General features: G+C 37.4%; 2 protein-coding genes across 7 annotated transcripts in view; one reads left to right on the top strand and one right to left on the bottom strand.

Moving 5' to 3' along the window:
- Positions 1-21726, bottom strand: part of ZNF366 (zinc finger protein 366) — a 330210-nt gene extending 308484 nt beyond the window's left edge. For 3 of the 5 annotated variants that reach the window (XM_057494403.1, XM_057494411.1, XM_057494417.1), the window contains exon 1: positions 21500-21726. The gene's annotated coding sequence lies outside the window, so the exon portion shown is untranslated. Of the gene's footprint in view, positions 1-21249 lie in introns of all 5 variants that reach the window. The other 2 variants (XM_057494406.1, XM_057494415.1) reach the window with 1 other exon arrangement.
- Positions 21727-21779: 53 nt separating this feature from the next.
- The window catches only part of TNPO1 (transportin 1), an 82493-nt gene continuing 79352 nt past the window's right edge, over positions 21780-24920 (top strand). Inside the window, exon 1 of one of the 2 annotated variants that reach the window (XM_036886109.2) lies at positions 21780-21914. In XM_036886109.2, coding sequence (XP_036742004.1) covers positions 21900-21914 — 15 coding nt within the window. In that variant the 5' untranslated portion in view covers positions 21780-21899. The remainder of the gene's footprint in view (positions 21915-24920) is intronic. The other variant, XM_036886108.2, reaches the window with a different exon arrangement.

Genomic DNA, 24920 nt, shown 5'->3' with positions numbered 1-24920 from the left:
GAGTAAGATACTAAAGAGGCTAACCTTGAACCTTTGGTAACCACGAATTTAAAGCCTGCAATGGCAATAAGTACATATCTATCAATAGTCACCCTAAATGTTAATGGGTTGAATGCACCAATCAAAAGACACAGAGTAACAGAATGGATAAAAAAGCAAGACCCATCTATATGCTGCTTACAAGAAACTCACCTCAAACCCAAAGACATGTACAGACTAAAAGTCAAGGGACGGAAAAACATATTTCAAGCAAACAACAGTGAGAAGAAAGCAGGGGTTGCAGTACTAATATCAGACAAAATAGACTTCAAAACAAAGAAAGTAACAAGACATAAAGAAGGACACTACATAATGATAAAGGGCTCAGTCAAACAAGAGAATATAACCATTCTAAATATATATGCACCCAACACAGGAGCACCAGCATATGTGAAACAAATACTAACAAAACTAAAGGGGAAAATAGACTGCAATGCATTCATTCTAGGAGACTTCAACACACCACTCACCCCAAAGGATAGATCCACCGGGCAGAAAATAAGTAAGGACATGGAAGCACTGAACAACACAGTAGAGCAGATGGACCTAATAGACATCTATAGAACTCTACATCCAAAAACAACAGGATATACATTCTTCTCAAGTGCACATGGAACATTCTCCAGAATAGACCACATACTAGGCCACAAAAAGAGCCTCAGAAAATTCCAAAAGATTGAAATCCTACCAACCAACTTTTCAGACCAAAAAGGCATAAAACTAGAAATAAACTGTACAAAGAAAGCAAAAAGGCTCACAAACACAGGGAGGCTTAACAACACGCTCCTAAATAATCAATGGATCAATCAAAATGGAGATCCAGCAATACATGGAAACAAATGACAACAACAACACTAAGCCCCAACTTCTGTGGGACACAGCAAAAGCAGTCTTAAGAGGAAAGTATATAGCAATCCAAGCATATTCAAAAAAGGAAGAACAATCCCAAATGAATGGTCTAATGTCACAATTATCAAAATTGGAAAAAGAAGAACAGATGAGGCCTAAGGTCAGCAGAAGGAGGGACATAATAAAGATCAGAGAAGAAATAAATAAAATTCAGAAGAATAAAACAATAGCAAAAATCAATGAAACCAAGAGCTGGTTCTTCGAGAAAATAAACAAAATAGATAAACCTCTAGCCAGACTTATGAAGAAGAAAAGAGAGTCAACATAAATCAACAGTATCAGAAACGAGAAAGGAAAAATCACGACGGACCCCACAGAAATACAAAGAATTATTAGAGAATACTATGAAAACCTATATGCTAACAAGCTGGGAAACCTAGGAGAAATGGACAACTTCCTAGAAAAATACAACCTTCCAAGATTGACCCAGGAAGAAACAGAAAATCTAAACAGACCAATTACCAGCAACGAAATTGAAGCGGTAATCAAAAAACTACCAAAGAACAAAACACCCGGGCCAGATGGATTTACCTCGGAATTTTATCAGACATACAGAGAAGACATAATACCCATTCTCCTTAAAGTTTTCCAAAAAATAGAGGAGGAGGGGATACTCCCAAACTCATTCTATGAAGCTAACATCACCCTAATACCAAAACCAGGCAAAGACCCCACCAAAAAAGAAAACTACAGACCAATATCCCTGATGAATGTAGATGCAAAAATACTCAACAAAATATTAGCAAACCGAATTCAAAAATACATCAAAAGGATCATACACCATGACCAAGTGGGATTCATCCCAGGGATGCAAGGATGGTACAACATTTGAAAGTCCATCAACATCATCCACCACATCAACAAAAAGAAAGACAAAAACCACATGATCATCTCCATAGATGCTGAAAAAAGCATTTGACAAAGTTCAACATCCATTCATGTTAAAAACTCTCAGCAAAATGGGAATAGAGGGCAAGTACCTCAACGTAATAAAGGCCATCTATGATAAACCGACAGCCAACATTATATTGAACAGCGAGAAGCTGAAAGCATTTCCTCTGAGATCGGGAACTAGACAGGGATGCCCACTCTCTCCACTGTTATTTAATATAGTACTAGAGGTCCTAGCCACGGCAATCAGACAAAACAAAGAAATACAAGGAATCCAGATTGGTAAAGAAGAAGTTAAACTGTCACTATTTGCAGATGACATGATACTGTACATAAAAAACCCTAAAGACTCCACCCCAAAACTACTAGAACTGATATCGGAATACAGCAAAGTTGCAGGATACAAAATCAACACACAGAAATCTGTGACTTTCCTATATACTAACAATGAACCAACAGAATGAGAAATCAGGAAAACAACTCCATTCACAATTGCATCAAAAAAATAAAATACCTAGGAATAAACCTAACCAAAGAAGTGAAAGACTTATACTCTGAAAACTACAAGTCACTCTTAAGAGAAGTTAAAGGGGACACTAACAGATGGAAACTCATCCCATGCTCGTGGCTAGGAAGAATTAATATCGTCAAAATGGCCATCCTGCCCAAAGCAATATACAGATTTGATGCAATCCCTATCAAATTACCAGCAACATTCTCCAATGAACTGGAACAAATAATTCAAAAATTCATATGGAAACACCAAAGACCCCGAATAGCCAAAGCAATCCTGAGAAAGAAGAATAAAGTAGGGGGGATCTCACTCCCCAGCTTCAAGCTCTACTATAAAGCCATAGTAATCAAGACAATTTGGTACTGGCACAAGAGCAGAGCCACAGACCAATGGAACAGACTAGAGAATCCAGACATTAACCCAGACATATATGGTCAATTAATATTTGATAAAGGAGCCATGGACATACAATGGCGAAATGACAGTCTCTTCAACAGGTGGTGCTGGCAAAACTGGACAGCTACATGTAGGAGAATGAAACTGGACCATTGACTAACCCCATATACAAAAGTAAACTCAAAATGGATCAAAGACCTGAATGTAAGCCATGAAACCATTAAACTCTTGGAAGAAAACATAGGCAAAAACCTCTTAGACATAAACATGAGTGACCTCTTCTTGAACATATCTCCCCGGGCTAGGAAAACAACAGCAAAAATGAACAAGTGGGACTATATTAAGCTGAAAAGCTTCTGTACAGCAAAAGACACCATCAATAGAACAAAAAGGATCCCTACAGTATGGGAGAATATATTTGAAAATGACACATCAGATAAAGGCTTGACGTCCAGAATATATAAAGAGCTCACACGCCTCAACAAACAAAAAACAAATAACCCAATTAAAAAATGGGCAGAGGAACTGAACAGACGGTTCTCCAAAAAAGAAATACAGATGGCCAACAGACACATGAAAAGATGCTCCACATCGCTAATTATCAGAGAAATGCAAATTAAAACTACAATGAGGTATCACCTCACACCAGTAAGGATGGCTGCCATCCAAAAGACAAACAACAACAAATGTTGGCGAGGCTGTGGAGAAAGGGGAACCCTCCTACACTGCTGGTGGGAATGTAAGTTAGTTCAACCATTGTGGAAAGCAGTATGGAGGTACATCAAAATGCTCAAAACACACTTACCATTTGACCCAGGAATTGCACTCCTAGGAATTTACCCTAAGAATGCAGCAATCAAGTATGAGAAAGATCAGTGCACCCCTATGTTTATCGCAGCACTATTTACAATAGCCAAGAATTGGAAGCAACCTAAATGTCCATTGATAGATGAATGGATAAAGAAGATGTGGTACATATACACGATGGAATACTACTCAGCCATAAGAAAAGGGCAAATCCAATCATTTGCAGCAACATGGATGGAGCTGGAGGGTATTATGCTCAGTGAAACAAGCCAAGCGGAGAAAGAGAAATACCAAATGATTTCACTTATCTGTGGAATATAAGAACAAAGGAAAAACTGAAGGAACAAAACAGCAGCAGAATCACAGAACTCAAGAATGGACTAACAGGTACCAAAGGGAAAGGGACTGGGGAGGATGGGTGGGTAGGGAGGGATAAGGCGGGGGAGAAGTATGGGGGTATTAAGATTTGCATGCATGGGGGAGTAGGAGAAAACGGAGGGCTGTACAACACAGAGAAGGCAAGTAGTGATTCTACAACATTTTGCTACGCTGATGGACAGTGACTCTAAAGGGGTTTATAGGGGAGACCTGGTATAGGGGAGAGCCTAGTAAACATAATATTCGTCATGTAAGTGTAGATTAGTGATACCAAAAACAAAACAAAACAAAAAAAAAAAAAAGGGCAGTTCCTGTGTGGTAACCTCCAATGAGTTCTACACAAGGGTATAAAGGGCATATAAAAGTGTAGGCAAAGGGTCTGTTTGAGTTTATACAGAAGATCAAAACCTAATTGGGCTACCCCAAAAATGAACTAAGATACGATATGAAAGAGAACTTCCAACATCAGCACTCTCTGTAAGACTCATGCCAGAAGATGATCATCAAAAAACCCCAACAAAGATCCACACACTGCTACAGCTGTAGATGCACTCATCCCACCAGCTCCTGGACTTGCCATGGGAATGAAGGAGATATCTAAGCTGGCCTGTGCATACAGTAAAACAACAAATTTGACTGGATCTATACTGTTGGAACTCAACCAAGAATTTGGAGAAGTGCAAATTGTAGCTCTCCAAAATCTTACAACTACAGACTCTTTACTGTTAAAAGAACATAAGGGATGTGAACATTCCCCAGGAATGGGTTGTTTTAATTTGTCTGATTTCTCTCAGACTGTTCAAGTTCAGTTGGACAATATCCACCATATCATAGATAAGTTTTCACAAATGCCTAAGGTGCCTAACTGGTTTTCTTGGTTTCACTGGAGATGGCTGGTAATTACAGATATGCTTTGGATATGTAACTATACTCTTGTTATGTTAATGTGTGTGTGCAATTTAAGTAGTAGCTTAAAACCTATACATGCTGAAGTTACTCTACAAGAAGATATGTCAAAGAAATAATCAATCTTCCCATGTTTTCTTCTGCCTGCTACTTCTATAGCTTTTCTTCTTCCTTCCTAATTACAACCCTTAAATAGAATTTGTGCCTCATATCAAATTTACCGAGTATCATAATTCTTCCAAGAGGTAAAGATACCTCAAGACAAATGCTGGGCATAGAAGCTACAGGGCATAAATATGCAAAGAAATAAAAATCTAACCATTTCAAACAATAAGGCTTCTCTCTCAGTTACCGACTTTACATTTCCCTGTATGGCCCCGGAAGATGACTGGTTAGCCAGAGACAGGTAAGATTCCTCAAGGGAGGAACAACCTAAGACAGGCACAGTTGCAGGGGGGCCATCAGGTGAGAAATTGGGGATCAACAGATGTGAGGCTTAGAACCTCACCCCCCCTGTTCTGAGAGAAATCTTCTGCATACGTGGATGTTTTATTGCCCTTGTCTAGCTTGGATTAACACATAGTCTACAGGCACACACCTGATCATCTACATTTGCTCTCTTACAACACTAAACTATGTTTTCTACCTTTATCTTGTATCTACCTACCACTTCAGCATTTTATTAAAAATAATAATAATAAAGAGAGAAATGTGGTATCCACATATAAATCAAGTATAAAAACCAAATGAGTATTCATATTTGAACTGACTGTTTATAGTTCATAATGCATGAGCAAAACCGAAAGTTTCTGTGATGACTGCCCTTGTACTGTTCGCTATGTAACTTATTCATTATGTAAGAATTTGTTCTCCATGTAAGAACTTGTTTGTTATGCCTCAGAAGATTGGAGACTGACGAAAATTAGGCTTGGGGTGGATTAATGTTTGTGCATTGAGCATTGACTCCCCTATACAGAATTTTATTGTCATTAACAACCATTTGATCAATAAATATGAGAGATGCCCTCACAAAAAAAAAAAGGACAGACTTCCAATGGTAAAATAAATAAGTAACCGGGATATAATGTATAGCATAAGGAATATAGTCAAGATATTGTAACAGCTTGGTAGGGTGATAGCTGGAACCTAGAATTATGTATATAAATGTTTTCTCACTGTGTTGTACACTTGAAATTAATGTAATGTAATAGTGTGTGTCAACTACCCTTCAATAAAAAATAATTATCTAAAAAAAAAAAAAAAAAAGCAGTTCCTGTGTGGTGACCTCCAATGAGTTCTACACAATGGTATAAAGGGCAGATCAAAGTGTGGGCAAAGGGTCTGTTTGTATTTATACAGAGGATCAAAGCCTAATTTGGCTACCCAGAAAATGAACTAAGATACGATATGAAGAAGAACTTCCAACATCAGCACTCTCTGGAAGAGTCATACCAGAAGATGATCATCAAAAAACCTCAATAAAGATCCAGGCGATGCTGCAGTTGTAGCTGCATTCATCCCACCAGTTCCTGGACTTGCCATGGGAATGAAGAAGGAGATATCTAAGCTGGCCTGTGCATACCGTAAAACAACAAATTTGACTGGATCTACACTGTTGGAACTCAACCAAGAATTAGGAGAAGTGCAAGTTGTAGCGCTCTAAAATCTTACAACTACAGAGTATTTACGGTTAAAAGAACATATGGGATGTGAACAATTCCCAGGAATGGGCTGTTTAAATTTGTCTGATTTCTCTCAGACTGTTCAAGTTCAGTTGGACAATATCCATCATATCATAGACAAATTTTCACAAATGCCTAGGATGCCTAACTGGTTTTCTTGGCCTCACTGGAGTTGGTTGGTAATTATAGATCTGCTTTAGTTATGTAACTGTACTCCTATTATGTTAATGTGTGTATGCAATTTAATTAGTAGTTTAAAACCTATACATGCTTAAATTACTCTACAAGAAGATATGTCAAAGAAATAATCAATCTCCCCATGTTTTCTTCCATCTGGTACCTCTATAGCTTTTCTTCTTCCTTCCTAATTACAACCCTTAAATAGACTTCGTGCCTCATATCAAATTTACCGAGTATCATAATTCCTCCAAGTGCTAAAGATACCTCAAGACAAATGCTGGGCACAGAAGCCACAGGGCATAAATCTGCATAGAAGTAAAAAGCTAACCTTTTCTAACAATATGGCTTCTCTCTCACTTACCAACTTTACATCTCCCTGTATGGCCCTGGAAGATGACTGGTTAGCCAGAGACGGGTAAGATTCCTCAAGGGAGGAACAACCTAAGACAGGCACAGTCACAGGGGGGCCATCAGGTGAGAAATTGGGGATCAACAGAGGTGAGACTTAGAACCTCTCCCCCCCCTGTTCTGAGAGAAATCTTCTGCATACATGGATGTTTTATTGCCCTTGTCTAGCTTGGATTAACACATAGTCTACAGGCACACACCTGATCATCTACATTTGCTCTCTTACAACACTAAAGTAAGTTTTGTACCTTTATCTTACATCTACCTACCACTTCAGCATTTTATTAAAAATAATAATAATAGTAATAATAAAGGGAGAAATGTGGGATCCACATATAAATCTAGTATAAAAATCAAACAAATATTCATATTTGACCTGATTGTTTATGGTTCATAATGCGTGATCAAAACCGAAAGTTTCTGTGATGACTGCCCTTGCACTGTTCACCATGTAAGAACTTATTCACTATGTAAGAATTTGTTCACCATGTAAGAACTTGTTAACTATACTTTAGAAGATTGGAGACTGTTGAGAATTAGGCTTGGGGTTGATTAATGATTATGCATTGAGTCCCCTATACAGAATTTTATTGTTGTTAACAAGCATTTGATCAATAAATATAAGATATGCCCTCTCAAAAAATAAATAAATAAATAAAATACGTGCATAAAAAAAAAGTAAACTTGAAATGGATCAAAGACCTGAATGTAAGTAATTAAACCATAAAACTCTTAGAAGAAAATATAGGCAAAACTCTCTTGAATATAAACATGAGCAACTTTTTCATGAACATATCTCCATGGGCAAGGGAAACATAAGCAAAAATGAACAAGTGGGACTATGTCAAACTAAAAAGCTTCTGTACAGCAAAGGATACCATCTGTAGAACAAAAAGGCATCCTAAAGTATGGGAGAATATATTCATAAGTGACATATCCGATAAAGGGTTGACATCCAAAATATACAAAGAGCTCACACACCTCAACAAACAAAAAGCAAATAATCCAATTAAAAATGGGCAGAGGAGCTGAACAGACAGTTCTCCAAAGAAGAAATTCAGATGGCCTACAGGTACATGCAAAGATGCTCCACATCGCTAATCATCAGAGAAATGCAAATTACAACCACAATGAGATATCACCTCACACCAGTTAGGATGGCCACCATCCAAAAGACAGACAACAACAAATGTTGGTGAGGTTGTGGAGAAAGGGGAACCCTCCTACACTGCTGGTGAGAGTGTAAATTAGTTTAACCATTGTGGAAGCAGTATGGAGTTTCCTCAAAAAACTCAAAATATAAATACCATTTGACCCAGAAATTCCACTTCTAGGAATTTACTATAAGAATGCAGGAGCCCAGTTTGAAAAAGACATACACACTCCTATGTTTATCGCAGTACTATTTACAATAGCCAAGAAATGGAAGCAACCTAAGTGCCCATTAGTAAATGAATGGATAAAGAAGATGTGGTACATATACACAATGGAATATTATTCAGCCATAAGAAGAAAACAAATCCTACCATTTGCAACAACATGGATGGAGCTAGAGTGTATTACGTATGTTCAGGGAATTAAGCCAGGCGAAGACAGACAAGTATCAAATGATTTCATTCATCTGTGGAATATAAGAACAAAGAAAAAACTGAAGGAACAAAACAGCAGCAGACTCACAGAACCCAAGAATGGACTAACAGTTACCAAAGGGAAAGGGACCGGGGAGGATGGGTAGGAAGGGAAGGATAAGGGGAAAAGGGGCATTACAATTAGCACATAATGTAGGGGGGGCACAGGGAAGGCAGTATAACACAGAGAAGACAAGTAGTGACTCTCTAGCATCTTACTATGCTGTTGGACAGTGACTATAATGGGGTATGTGGTGGGGACTTGATAATGGGGGAAATCTAGTAATCACAATGTTGCTCATGTGATTGTATATTAATGATACCAAAATTTTTTAGAAGTTGATATATATTTAATCTGTAGGTTTTGCTATAATAGTCTGTGTTTAAAAATATAAATATGGACAGAATGTCTTTGTTGTAAGAAAGCTGCTGATTCATTTAGAACTTAATTTTGTTAAGAATTTCATTACCTACAAACATGAAAAATCATGTCAGTTTATTTGGATCAATTTTATGTAATTGTCCATGGGCCATAATCAAATCCTAATACTGACTCCTAAGATATCAGTAGAATTAAACCTAAATTTATTAAATATTTAATTCCCAGTTGCTAACCTACTGAGTCAGAATTACATACATTGAAATTATTTCTTACTCAACATTAAAACTGAAATCATGTCCAGTATATCATTTAACAGCTACTTTTTAAAAGTAGGACCAAAAATTCTGGTTTATCTTGTTCCACATATTTTTCTCTCTCCTTTTTTATGAAAACCCTTGAAAATGACAGTAAAGGAAATTTCTTAAAGGTATAAATCCACAAGCACAAAGGGAGCTGGAAAGATACTACAGCAGACAAGGAATGTTAACAAATTTGTGAAGATAGAAAATAGAGCAGAGAAACCTGAAATGTAAGCGCCTAATACCAAACTGAAGCAATCTGATTCAGTCTATAGAGCGCAGGAAAGGCTCAGGAATCGGGGGTACTGAAAATGGCAGAGATGCAGAATGGGACTGCCAACAGAGAGCCAGTTGAAAAGCACAATGGAAGCCTTTCCTATGAAGCCAGATAACTACTCTTGTCTCACCTTAGGAGAATAGGTTTATTCTCTATAGTAACTGAACCAGAGAGGCTCCAGACTTGAGGACACAAGACACAGCAGAGGGCAGGGAAGAGGCACCAAAATGAAAATAAAGGACTAATCAGTCAGGGATAATGAACAATGTAACCTCACACATCTGGCCCTTTAACTCTTTCCAGGTCCCAGAATACCAGAGCCACTATTACTCCTCCCAATCAATACATTAGAAAAGTTACAAAAACCAAAGTTGTGTCAATGCCCCATCATACCATGGAGATACCTACCTGTCCACAAACTGCTCTATCAACAACTGAGCTTTCAATCTGCTTTTCAGTGCCTTCTTCTTAAATATGTCTGAATGGAGAGTAAAGCCTCACCAGATAATTAAGGAAAGCTCCAAAATGAAAAGCAGAGACAAACAAGAAGAAGAACTTGGAGGGAGGGAAAAAATGCAAGTACTGGAAGAAAACTTTTTTTTTTTTAACTCTGATTAATGTCCTCCAAGAGATAAGAGTAACCCAGCCTTTTCCTCCTTTGCCCTCTGTAAGAGAGCTGGATTTGAAATCCCTTTAGGTACCATTCTCACCAAGTTTTGACAATATTTTTGCTACTTCTGCCCAACTCATCTTTATTTTTAGTAGAGTGTAATACACTCAAAATATTTATCAAAAGATACATATTAAAAGAAAAAAGTTTGCATTCCTCCATTATAGTGTTAATAATGTTAGTAGAATTAGCATTATTTTCAATTAATGTGGCTAAAATTATTACAAATTCCAAGCAATGACAATAATAGCTGGCATGTACTGAATGCTTACTTTGTGCTAAGCACTGACAAACCCTTTACAAGAAGTCTCTCTTAATCCCCTCAACAACCCTGGTAGGTGGGTACTACTATTAGTTTCATCACATGGATGAGAAAACAAAGGTCAACTGATATCTCCAAAATGGCAAAGACTTGATTTGAATCAAGATATGCCTGGCACTAAAGTTTTGCCTTTGACCTTGATGTTCACTACCTCTTAAAAAAGAAAAAAAGGAAATCAAAGTTGTATTGTAAAAGAAAAAAAGTTGTATTGTGAGGGTTCAGAAGGAGGGGGATTTAATGTCACTTGACACATGTGTTCCTCAAAATTTTATAAGTTGAAGATAAAATAAACTTAGAAATGTTACAAAGGGAGCAGAGCTCTTCTCAAAGGCAGTGCCTCACAAAGGGCCTTTTTGATAGGGTTTTGATAGGGATACCATGGTTCTAGTTTGGGAGTCCTTATTGCTGTTCCAAGAAAAGTTGCCCAGGAAGATCAGGGGCCACCTGGAAAGACTAAATCCAAAAGCAGACATGACACTCCGGAGCAAATTCCCATTAACCAAATATAGGCAGACATATGCATAAGAACCAGAATGTTGGTCAATGTCCAAACATGACTAGAATGTTTTTTCTCCAGTAATCAAATTTACGTGGGAAGCTAAGTTACAATCATAAAGTTGTTCAGTGAGAAGGGCAACAAAGTCCCAGGGAGTTAGATTCCCTTAATGGCTAGTTTTACTGAGCTAATCATCCTTTCATCCATTCATTCACTTATCCATCATTCATTCATAACTATTTACTGAGTACCTACTTTATACCTGGCATCTTAATGCTGAAGATGTGATTGTTAGTGAGAGACAAATTTCCCATTCAAATGGAGTACACATTTTAGTGAGACTGACAGCCTCAAACAGAGTGTGATTTTAGATACAGATAAATGCAATGAATAAAACTAACCACAGTAAGCAAACAGAGGTTTAATAGGGTGGTCAAGGAATATCTAGCAGGACATTTGAGATCTGAAGAGATAATAGAGATAATGGTGTTAAGTCCTGGGGGACAGCAGTCCAGCAGAGAAAACAGCAAGTGTTCATCTCCTGAAGTGGAGATGAACTCAGTATGCTTGAAGGACAGTATGGCTGGAGCCCAGTCAGCAAGTAGTGGAAAGATAGGAAATGAGGTCAGAAAATAGTCAAGGGACAGATCTTATAGAGTTTCATAGCTATAAGGATTTATTGTAGGAATTATTGGAGGCCTTTGAGGAGCTTTTGAAAAGAATGACAGAAACCATGTTCTGGGAGACAGGCCTTGGACTGGAGTGTGAGAGAAATCCGTATTTTGGTTTTTTGGTTTTTGCTTTTGTTTTTTGAGGGTGGACTTAGACCTATATGCTAAGCTAGGTATGTGACATATGACAAGTGACAAAGTTCTGGCTAATCAGAAATGAAAATGGTGTGTGCAACCTTCTCAAAGGGAGATTCATATTCTCTCCTCATCTTTTCTCCTTCCCAGTGGCTGGGATGTTGTTATAAATGGCTAAGTTGAAACCTGGGAATTCACATTAGACCATGAGAAAGGAGCTTCAAATTAAGGCAAGATGGAATAGCCTACATCCCTGGTAACTATGAATTGTCCAGACCAGCTGTGAACTGCCTATATTCACATGAGAGATAAATTACTATCTTGTTATGAGTTTTGTGTCTCTTGCAGCTGAATCTAATCCTAACTAACACACTTTGTTCTTAGCTTGCTTGAGACTGTATAATGACTTTAAATTTTGGGCCAGGACATTGACTGGAGTCTTCCCAGCAACACTGATGGAACATATTGAGTCCTATTTATAGTTTATAATAGGGACTTCATAACTTGGCAGATTGCTCATTGTGGCTCCCAAACGCCGCTTGGTAAGCAGCCCTGGTCTATTCACTGAAGTCTACATCTTTTATTCTTGTGGATCACTTGATCTGATGTTGTGTCTCTTTGATTCTTAAGGTATGCAGATGTATTCTTCCTCCAACCCTGAAAAGACTTTTGAACTTTAAGGAACCTTGCATTCTTTCTTAATGTTGGATCTACAACTCTTACAAAGATTAAAATCATACCTACTTTAATTCTGGGAAAGTTCTGGACTCAATGGAGAGAAGAGGTTGAAGATACAGAAGAGAAAAGGTTAGAGACCAAGCAGAGGGGATGGCTTTTACTAGGAGAAAACATAGATAGGCTTTTTTCACTCATTCTCTGGATTCATGCAGGTTGTTGTGTTTATCAGTTGTGTGAGTTTGTGTGTGTACTTTGTTTCTTTTTATTGCTGAGTAGTACTCCATGGTAACCACTCAACCTCTGAAGAACATCTGGGTTGTTTCCAAATTGGGGCTATTACAAATAAAGCTGCTATAAATTCATGTACAGGTTTTGTGTGAAAATAAGTTTCCATTTCTCTGGGATAAATGCTCTTGATTTATGGGTCAAATGGTAGTTGCATGTTTAGTTTTTTTAAGAAAGTGACAAACTGTTTTCTAGAGTGTCTGTACCATTTTATATTCCCACCAGCAATATATGAGTGATTTAGTTTCTCTGAATCCTCACCAGATTTTGGTGGTGTTACTTTTATTTTAATTTCAGTCATTCAGGTAGGTGTGCTTTAATATGTTTTCACTTGTGGTTAAATTTGCATTTCTCTGATAGCTAATGATGTTGGCTGGTTTTTGAATATCGAATCAGCCTTGTATCCTTGGAATAAACCCCACTTGGTCATGGTATATAATTATTTTTATATGTTGCTGAATTTTATTTCCTAACAGTTTATTAAGAATTTTTTAGTCTATATAGACACAGAGAACAGACTGGTGGTTACTAAAGGTGGAGGCTGAAGGGGGATGGGTGAACTAGGTGAAAGGGCAAAATTAGTGAGAATGATAATTGATCTGACTGATTTTTGAGTCTATGCTGAATTTATGTTTGAGTCTATGAGAGAAAAATTGGTTTGTAATTTTCTTTTTTATACTATTTTCTTTTAGTTTTGGTATCAGGGTAACAGTAGCAACATTAAATAAAATTAGAAATGTTTTCACCTATTCTATTTCTCTGGAAGAAATTGTGTATAATTAGTATTAATCCTTTAAATGTTGGGTTGAATTCTCCAATGAAACCATCTATGCCTGGAGATTTCTTTTGGGGAAGTCTTAAAATTACTAATTAAATTTTCTTCATAGTTATAGGGCTATTCAAAAGGTCTGTTTCATGTTGGGTGAGTTATGGTAATTTGTACTTTTCAAGGAATTGGTACATTTCATCTAAATTGTCAAACTTATACATGCACAATTATTCATAATATACCTTTATTATCCTTTTTGATGTCCTGTAGGGTCTGTAACAATATCCTGTTTCATTCCTGAGTTTGGTAATTTGTATCTTCTTTCTTCTTTCTTTTTCAGTCTTGCTAGAGGTTTATTAATTTTATTGATTTTTTTTTCCCCAAGAAGCTTGTTTCATTGGTTTTCTCTGGTATTATTTTTCTGTTTTCAATTTTGGCTTCTTATCAATATCATTTCCTTTTGATTTCAACCTGCTTATGTTATTATATTTGAGATGAGTTTCTTGTAGACAGGATATAGTTGGGTCCTGTTTTCTTTAAATCCACTTTGCCAATCAAAATACAATGATGTTTTTAGACTGTTTATGTTTAATGTAATTATTGATATTTTAGCATTTAAATCTGTCATTTTCTTTTTTATTTTGTCTGTTCTGTGTTTTATTTTTATTTTCCCTGCCTTTCTTTGGGTTACTTATACATTTTTTTTGAATTTCATATTGATTTATCTGTTTTTTAGTATATCTCTATATAGCTATTTTACTGGTTGCTCTAGGTATTACATTTCATATGTATGTGCGTGTGTGTCTATATATACATAGCTATAGTTATATATGTGTTATATATGTTATATGCATTATATATAATGTATGTATAACTTATCCCAGAATACTGATATTGTCATTTACAGTTCAAGGAAGTATAGCAACCTTATCTCCTTCATGCCTCTTTATCTTTATGAGTGGAATTGCTGGATTACATGCTAACTCCACTTAATGCTATAATTATCTTAAGTATTTGTTCTACATATATTTAGAATCACATTAGACAATATTATAATTTTTGCATCAACCATCAAACATAATTTAGAAGACAGAAGAGAAATCTATTATATTTACTCAAATTTTTGCTTAACCTGTTCTTCCTTCCCACCGTTCCCATATTCTTTCTTTTATAATTTCCTTTTTATTTAGAGAATCCTTTTTTTTAAGAAAAGTCTGCTAGTGAAAAAATCTCTTAGTTTTCCTTCGTCTGAGAATGTCATGATTTCTCCTTCATTCCTAAAGAATATTTTTGCTAGATATAGGATTCTGAGTTGATAGTTCTTTACTTTCAATACTTGGAAAACATAGTGTTGTTTCCTTTTGGTCTCCATGATTTCTGATATAAAACCCACTATCATTCAAATTGTTTTTCCCTTATAAGTAAGATGTCATTCCTTGATTCCTGCTTTCAAGGTTTTTTTCTTTGTTTTCAGTTTTCAGAAGTTGAACTATGTGTCTTGGCATGGATTTCTTTGGAGTAACCCTATTTAGATTTCATTTGTCTATTTTTAAAAAGTAACTGCTTTATTGAGATATAATTTATATTCCATAAAATTTAGCCTTTTTAAAAAGGGAACCCTCCTACACTGCTGGTGGGAATGCAAATTAGTTCAACCATTGTGGAAAGCAGTATGGAGGTTCCTCAAAAAGCTCAAAATAGAAATACCATTTGACCCAGGAATTCCACTTCTAAGAATTTACCCTAAGAATGCAGCACTCCAGTTTGAAAAAGACAGATGCACCCCTATGTTTATCGCAGCACTATTTACAATAGCCAAGAAATGGAAGCAATCTAAGTGTCCATCAATAGATGAATGGATAAAGAAGATGTGGTGCATATACACAATGGAATATCATTCAGCCACAGAAGAAAACAAATCCTACCATTTCAAACAACATGGATGGAGCTACAGGGTATTATGCTCAGTGAAATAAGCCAGACGGAGAAAGACAAGTACCAAATGATTTCACTCATATTTGGAGTATAAAAACAAAGAAAAACTGAAAGAACAAAACAGCAGCAGAATCACAGAACCCAAGAATGGACTAATGGTTACCAAAGGGAAAGGGACTGGACAGGAGGGGTGGGAAGGGAGGGATAAGGGCGGGGAAAAAGAAAGGGGGCCTTACGATGAGCATGTATAATGTGGGGGGCGCATAGGGAGGGCTGTGCAACACAGAGAAGACAAGTAGTGATTCTACAGCATCTTACTACGCTGATGGACAGTGACTGTAATGGGGTTTGTCAGGGGGGACTTGGTGAAGGGGGGAGTCTAGTAACCATAATGTTCTTCATATAATTGTAGATTACTGATAATAAAATGAATTTTAAAAATTTACCCTTTTTAAAGTCTACCATAAGTGGTTTTTAAACTATTCACAGGATTGTACAACCTACAACCACCACTACCTAATTTTAGATTGCTTTCATCACCCCACAAAGAAACCCTCTACCTATGGTAGTCTCTATATTCCATCCTCCAATCCTTGGAAACCACTAATCTACTTTCTGTCTCTGTAGATTTGCTTATTCTGGATATTTATGTAAATATAATCACACAATATGTGGTCTTTTGTAACTGGTTTCTTTGACTTAGAAGAATGTTTTCAAGGTTCATTCACACTGCAGCACAGACTAGTACTATATTCTTTTTTAGTTCCAATTAATATTCTATTGTATGGATATACTATCTTTTTTCATTCATTCATCAATTGGGGGACATCTGAGTTATTTCCACTTATTGCCTATTATAAATAATGCTGCTGTGAACATTTGTGCACAAGTTCTGTGTATACATTTTCATTTCCATTAGGAGTGGAATTGCTGAATGACATGGTAACTCTGTTTGTTTGAAGAAATGTCAAACTGTTTTCCGAAGAAGCTGCAGCACTTTACATCCCCACCAACAATGTATGGGAGTTCCAATTTCTCCATATCCTTGCCAATACTTGTTATTATCTGTCTTTATTATAGCTATCCTAGTGGGTATGAAATGGTTTCTCATTGTTTTGATTTGCATTTCCCTAATAGCTAATGATAGTGAGAATTTTTTATTAGCCATTTGTATATCTTCTTAAGAGAAATGTCTATACAGACCTTTTGCCCATTTTTTAGTTAATTTGTCTTTATTATTGAGATATGACTTATTTATTCTATATACAAGTCTCTTATCAGATATGCAATTTATAAATACTTTCTTCCATCAGACATGTGATTTGCAGAAATTTTATCCCATTCTGTGAGTAGTCTTTTTACTTTCTTTCTTGATGGAGTTCTTGGCAACACAAAAGTTTATAATTTTCATTAAGTCCAATTTATCTAGTCTTTCTTTTGTTGCTTATGTTTTTTTGAGACATACTTAAGAAGTCTTTTCTTAACTCAAGGTCACAAAGACTTACTTCCATGTTTTCTTCTGAGAATGTTTTAGTTTTTGTTCTTCTGTTTGGTTCTATGACTTATTTTGACTTAATTTTTGTGTATGGTATGAGGTAGGGACCCAAAGTTATTCTTTTGCATGTAGATACTCAGTTGTCTATGCACTATTTGTTAAAAACTATCTTTCCCCCATTTATTATTTTGGAACTTTGTTAAAAACTTTCCTAACTTCTTAAATCTGTAAGTTTATGTCTTTTGTTGAAGTTCAGAAGTTTTTAGTCATTATTTCTTGAGTATTTTTTTAGCCCTGCCCTTTCTTTCTCCTTCCAGGACTTTGGTGACATGAATATTAAATTTTTTGTTATAGTCACTCAAAACATTGTTTTGATTTGCATTTCTTTAACAGCTAATGATATTGAGTATTTTTTTCTTATTAGCCATTTGTGTGTCTTCTTAAGAGAAATGTGTGTGCAGACCTTTTGCCCATTTCTTAGTTAGCTTTTTTTTGCCTATTTTCTTCCTATTGCTAAATTGGGTAATTTCTATTGTTCTATCCACAAGTTCACTGATTCTTTCTTCTGTCCCCTTCATTGTGTTGTTGAACTCATCCACTTAATTTTTTATTTTGATTGTGTTTTTAGTTGTAAAATTTCGATTTAGTTCTTTATATTTTCTATTTCTCTGCTGAGACGTTAAATTTTCCCCTTTGTTTCAAGTGTTTTTGTTATAGCTTATTGAAGCATTTTTATGTCTGCTTTAAAATCTGTCAGATAATTCTAATATCTCTGTCATCTTTTTGTCATTCATTAACTACCTCTTTTTATATAGCTTGAGATCTTTTTGGTTCTTGATATGATGAGTGATATTTAACTGACACCTAGACATTTTGGGTACCATGTCATGAGACTTTGGATCTTATTTAAATCTTCCACTTTAACTGGCTTTTTTTGACACAGCACTGAAAGAGAAAGAGGGGGTGTGGAGCAGACATGACCTCATTACTGTCAGGTTGGGGAGAAGCCCAAGTTCCGCTTGGCCTCCACTAACCCCAAGATGGGAGGCTCCTTGTTACTGGCCAGTGAAGATGAAAGTCCTGGCTCTCTGCTTAACCTTCTCTGACACCAGAAAAGAAGAGGGATTAAGGAACCTTGTTACAGCTTGTTGAGAGTAGAATCCCAGCCTCTTCACCAGGCCTTTGCTGGCATGGTGGGGGCTGCTGGGGAGGGTGGGGGTCACAGTTTTTTCCTGTATGTTTTGGTATAGTAGTTATTGTCTAAATGTTTTCTGTCTGCTATAGTGCCCCCTTCCTGGCCCTTCAGCTAAAGAGAGCTGTATTTGTTGGACTTTTTTGTTTACACCATTGGCATTTCTAGGTTGCTAGCTTCTTCAGTTTCAAGTCTGGGATAAATGAGGCAAAAAAAGAAAATTCAGGGAACTAGCCATCATGTTGTTCCTTGGGTATCCAGTGCCCTAGCTGTACCTCCACCTCCACCTCCACCTCTTCTCTCCACCTTTCAGAGTCACCTTACATTTATTTGATACCTAATATTTAGGGATTTTAGTTGTATTTAGGTGAGGAATAGGGGAAAGTGGGTCTACTCCATCTTCCCTGAAGTAGAAGTCTAAGTAGACCCTTTTTATAAATAGAACCACATTTTAATCACTAGGAGATATTAATAGATAAAAGAACTTTGAAGTTAATCCTTCCCCAGTTAATAATTACTCCCTAATTTATCCTTTCTGTATATTCTAACTATATATTAGGTTTGTTTTAAATGAGAAATGCCTATATTTACAAATTTCTGGAAAATGACTATAACTATCCTCTTTCAAATTCTGAATTAAATTCTTCTAAGTAATTACTTTTAAAAATATTTTTTCCTTAATGCCAGTTGAAGATGTTTCAATGAAAGGCAATTCCTTAAACTGTGTAGTGTTAAATAATATAATTAGAATTCTTCTCATATATTTCCAGAAGTATAGATGGAAACATTTCCCAGAAATATTCCATTTTAGAAGCTTGCTTGTATCTAAAAGATTATTTCACTTTCTTATTGAGTTTCCATATACTCACCAATGAAGATATTTATTTAACAATTTTTGGATACCCAGACCTACAATTTTTTTTCAGTCACCATTCCTCCTTCTCAAACAGCTGTTCTTTTAGATGTATTAATATCTATAATACTATCTTTTATTTCCCTGTACCCGCCAGGCACTCAACGAATAAGCTTTTAACATACTTTATCTTATTTAATCCTACTTAAGTAAGACAAGGGAAATGAAGCTCAGAAAAACTGGTAACGCCAGCATCTGCATACAGGCCCCCTGCCTCCGAGATTCATGGTTGCTTTGACTATGCTACATCTGACAGAGTAAGCATCTTTTCCTTTCAAGGCGAAAGCTTATAGGTATGTTTTCTCCCTTGATGCTATTTTGCAATTTCTACCATTCTTTGATTCTTATCTTGGTCTATTTTTTCCACCTAAGAAAAAAATTCTAATACAGAATTTTAAAATATAAGGTATCTATAATAGTTTTTGAAGTTAAATCTAAGTTTATTTAATGTTTTTAATTTCAGCACATGTCATTTAAAAATTCTTCAAAGTTTAACCACATAGGCATTGCTATACTGTATTTGGGTATAAAGAGAAAATCTTATTGGGTAGCTACTATTTCATTGCAAACTGTGCAAAGAGAAAACAAATAACAGGAAAAGTAAAATAAAATAAGCTGTGTTAATAAATCCTTGTTAATGGTAAGATTTACTGTTTAAAATGTGTATTTTTTATTTAACCTAGAGGATAAAGACAAAAAGACTACATGTCTACCATCTCTTCATTCAATGCAGAATTATTTTACATAAAAATTTTAACTCACTTTCATTTAAATGTTATAAAAGAATGGATGTTTAATTTGCCTAACCTCAATTTCACAACATTTGATAATCAGTATGCCTTTCTTTCAGATTTTGGCCAATAAATGCTCTTCCATACACTAAATGATACTTCACTTTTTTTCAGTTCTTTCCAGACTATCAATCAGGTGAATTCCTTACTAATTGTTTAGTCACTGGTTCTTTACATCTGTCACTATCTGCTAATACTTTAGATTTAGAAACTTTTCCTGTTATTTTTCTTCAGCAAAGTAGAATGCACATACCACACATCCCCTGATTTGTACAAATCAGTGCTCCCTATTCCACAATGGAACTTCTCAAATGCAGAAATAAGCCCTGTTTATTATTTGGATAAATATTCATATTCTGGATAAATTTCCCTTAACATATACTAGACTACCATTTAGGAAGGTTTACATTAAGTTTTTTTCTTAGTAATTTCTTCCTGCTTGTGGGACCTCTTTTTGCTGTACACTACTGTATCCAATCGCTATTTAATTAACATTAGACAATGTTGAAAGCATAGTTATTAGTATTTTAGTTATTTAAAGTATTTTTTGCTATGTTCAATTTCCTAATGATAAAAATGATCCTTTTATACTCAAAATTTAAGTTCGATAAACTAGTTGTTTTATAAGATGAATGTTGTTGCAAACGAAAATTAACAAGTTTATTAACAAATAAGATGTATCAGTAAAAATAGAAAAACACTTTCTAGTATTGGTACTATAATTTTGTGTAGAATATGCCTAGAAGGCAATAACCACTTCTTATTTCGAAAACGTAACACATACAGCACTTGCCAGTAGTATAGTCAAAACTGCTGGCAGTTTTACACATACTGATCACGTAAGGAAGATTAGCATCATCACCTTAGGACATAATGATCGTCTAGCTATGCAAATTTAAAATACTTATACATAGAGAATTTATATATAAGAAAAAAGGGAGGAAAGGGAACTTATGTTTATTTATTACCACTATTATAATTGAGTATAAAACGTTCTCCCTCTCCCATTTTGAATTATTTTCTGCTCAGAAATCAGAAGGCATTTTATTCTCATGACGGCTGGTTACTTAAAGGGGGCTTGTTATTTCTAAGAGCAAGAAACTACAGCTTTGCATGAATACACAGCTGTAGACGTAAACCTTGGTTTTATAAGTCACTTAATTTTACCTACAGAGCAGTACATATGCTAGATACAGCATACCTCAAAATCCTGTCATGCAATATTAGCAGGCAGCCGTCCACCCGTATCTATCTACTGAAGCCATTTCTTCTTTTTACCAACGTCATCGGAACTCTATTATTGTGGGATATGCGGCATGTTCGGTGTCAAATAGGCTCCCTGGGCAGGGCTGTCACTTTGGAGGTTATCCTTCCTGGAGTACAGAAGTCTTGCTGGGATAGGGTCATCATGCTAGAAGGGTCTTGGACAGCCCCTAGGCAACCACACTTACAGGGCCATTTTGATCGAGGCCTCACGGAGCAAAGCAGCTTCGGCAGCGGCTCCTTTCGCGAGCCAGAGGCTGAGGCCAGGGCGCCGGCCGCAGGGGCAGCGAGCTTGTGAGCCCCGCAGCGGGAAGAGGCCAAACGCTGCAGCGCGGGCTTAGAGGCTGCTGCCGCGCGCCGTCGAGCGCAGGTCCGCAGGCCTTGCCAGGCCCAGGCCGCGGTTGTCCCAGCCCTGCCGCCGTTGCCAAGGCGACCGCCGGCGAACGTTCCAGCGGCGGGCCCCGCCCCCCGGCCAATCGGACCGGCGCTCGCCGGAGCCCAGATTTTCTTTGTTCCGCAGCCATTTCAGGCCCCGGACCGGAGGCAACGCCGCTTCGGCAGAGGGCCCGAGTGCCGGAGGCCTCTGGGATGGTGTGGGACCGGGTAGGTGGCGTGAGGGTGCGAGGCCCCGGGCTGGAGGGCGGGAGCGGAGTTAAGTTGTTTCGAAGCTGCCTTGATGGGCCGCAAGAGAGGCTCCGGACCCGCCGCCCTCCCGGTGCCGGCTCGGCCGCTTGGAGCCCGGCGGCGGCGGCGGCGGCGGCGCGGTTCAAAACCCAGCAGCTGCCGCCCTGGGCGGCCTGCGACGCCCGGGCGGCGGGTAGGCGGTGGCCCCTCAGATGTTGCGGCTCAGGGCCTGGAGCTCGATAGGGACGGAGAGACGGGGAGGGTCCGCTCCCCGGGGAGCTTTTGCCCCCGCACAGTAAACCTCGGCGTTTGCGCGCCCTGGGTGCCGCAGTCGCTGCCCCGGGACGGCTGCCTCCTGCACGTTCTGGGCTCTGCCACGCGCTGGCCCGGATGGCCTTTGTCCCCGCCCTGCCCCCTCTACCCGGGTGTCCGGGACCCACACACCTGCTCACTCGGCCCGCTCATCGCCGCCTCCAGACAGTTCTTTCCCCTTGGGGCCCTTTGGCCTCACGACACATTTACATGATGTTAATGTTTGTGTACGGCTTTTGCGTGGGTTTGTTTTTTGCACTTCTGCCCTTTTGTACTTCTCCCACGCGAACACGCTACTGCGAGCAGCTGCTGAGCAGACCGGCAACCACAATCAACCTGTTTTCGGAATAGCTTTATTCCTTTAAAAATGGTCGCCTGTTATTTGTTTACTTATCTTAAGAATCAACTGGATTTTGCAAGGATTACTTAGAATTTAAGTCCGTTATCTTAACAATCAGTAATCAGTTTGGGTCCATCGGCAGACATAAATGTAGGAATTTACAGTTGGAGGCTATCCACAAACTGATTTTGACAGTTGTATTAAGAAGCTTAATAACAATCCTGCTTTGAGATTGTGATGACTTCAATGATGAGTGCATAAATGGTACTTTTCTTTTTTTCCCTTAAGAAAAGGTGTTTTTAAAACACGTATCGTAAGATAGGTACTTGGAAATGAAAGGTTGTAAAATGGCTGTCCAGAAGTAGCTAACAAGAATTCCTTTTGGATTTAAATTTACCTGTTATGTCAGAGCTTTCATATTAGGATGGTAAATAAGTTAAACCTAGTGAAGCAGGGGAGGATTCATTTTTTTTGCAGGGGGGACGAATCTGTTTTCCATTTTACGCTGCTCTTCACCTATTCTTAGAAAACTGCTCCTTAAGTTGAAAACTTGAGGCTGCAAAAGGGAAATATTCATTTGAAGGCGTAGATTTATTTTTTACTCTCCAGCATATGCAGTATATAAATGCATAACAATTTGGCAGTACAGTTTTTACTTCACTCAATTTAATGTGAGCCTAATGAGTTCTGGGTGCTCCATTTTTCTTTTTCTAAAAGGGGCACCTACCCAGGATCATCCTTGCTGTGGTTACATCTTAGTCCTATGTATTCAGGGAATTGTTTAATTCCTCCCACTGATATATCTATAAAACTTTTTAAGTAATTGAGCTTATCACCATTATAAATTGTGAGCAGGATAAGATTTTGGTAAAAATATGTGATTCTGGTTATAAATATTTCCATTATCAGCACATGTTATTGTATTTATTGTTTTATGTCTAATTTTTCTTCTTCATATAATGTTAAAGTTATCACATGAAGTCAGTTTTTCTAAATACTATAGAACTTCATTGAAATGTAAATGCACTATAGTTAGAAGAATTGCCTGCATTTACCTGTGCTAGATTCTGCAAATATTGTTTTTAAGAAAATAAATTTGGTTATAGAGGAAGCTAAACCAAGTGACCTATGTAATAAAATAAATTTATCAAGTGTAAACTTGAAAAAGGAGCACAGCATTAGTGGGAGTTATTTTTACTCCCCATGGTATAATTTATGAACAATTCTTTTTAGGATTGATACTTGAATACATATTGGTGCCAAAAAGATCTTGTCCCCCCCAAAAAAACAATTTGGTTTACAAATTGGGTGAGAAAGCTGAGAGAATCAAAGTGATTGATTAACTGATAGTTTACAAAAACAATGGAGAATAATGTCACCTTCAAAATCGGAGGATCAGAAATAGTGGAGATCCCCAAATGTTGGGGATCTTTCTTGGTCCCATTCACCTAGTAGATAGATATCTGGTGAGTGTTGGCAGATGAGGGGTCTACTGGATTGCAGAAACCGGTGAACCTTACAGTGGAAAACATGTTTGCAAGGGTGGCAACTGTAAATTTGTATTACATGGATGGGTGTTAGTGTAAGATAGTTTCTGGAAGCCACATTTGGCCCTCCAAGACCTCCTTACTAGCTTTCTTTGAAATACTGCCAGTAAGTGTAATAAGAATGTTTGAGTTCCCAAAACAGCAGCAGACACACAGACTCCAAGAAGGGACTAGCGGTAACCAAAGGGAGGGGTTGGGAAGGATGGGTGGGAGGGAAGGAGGGGATTAAGGGGCAGTATAATTAACACACACAATATAGGTAGGTAACGGGGAAGGCAGTACACAGCACGGAGAAGACAAGTAATGACTCTATACCACCTTACTACTCTGATGGACAGTGATTGCAATGGGGTGTGGTAGGGGGGGGAACACTTGATAATATGGGTGAATGTTGAAACCATAGTATTGCTCATGTGAAACCTTCATAAGATTGTGTATCAATGACAACTTATTTAAAAAAAAAAAAAGAATGTTAGAGTTCCGTAGTCTCAATGGTTAAATGAGATAATGGAACAAGAAATAGGAGTGCAGATTTGTCTTGGAATTTTCTGGATTAGATGGAACCCATACAGGAATGGTGGCTACATCTTATTCCGAGTTGGTACCAAATGGGAGAGCAAATACATGAATTCACAACTGAAATAGTGCTGAAAGCTGATAACTGAAAGAAAACATATAAGACTTTAATTGACATAATGTATTTTTAGGTTAAACTTTAAAAACAAAGCAGATCTTTTCAGTGTAGCAGTTAGGAACAGAAGCTCTAGAGACAGACTTGGATTCAAA

The sequence above is a fragment of the Manis pentadactyla genome, chromosome 2, assembly GCF_030020395.1.
Source record: "Manis pentadactyla isolate mManPen7 chromosome 2, mManPen7.hap1, whole genome shotgun sequence".
In the NCBI taxonomy this organism is placed as follows: domain Eukaryota; kingdom Metazoa; phylum Chordata; class Mammalia; order Pholidota; family Manidae; genus Manis; species Manis pentadactyla.
The sequence above is the reverse complement of the archived record's forward strand: the minus strand, read 5'-3'. Positions and strand labels throughout refer to the sequence as shown.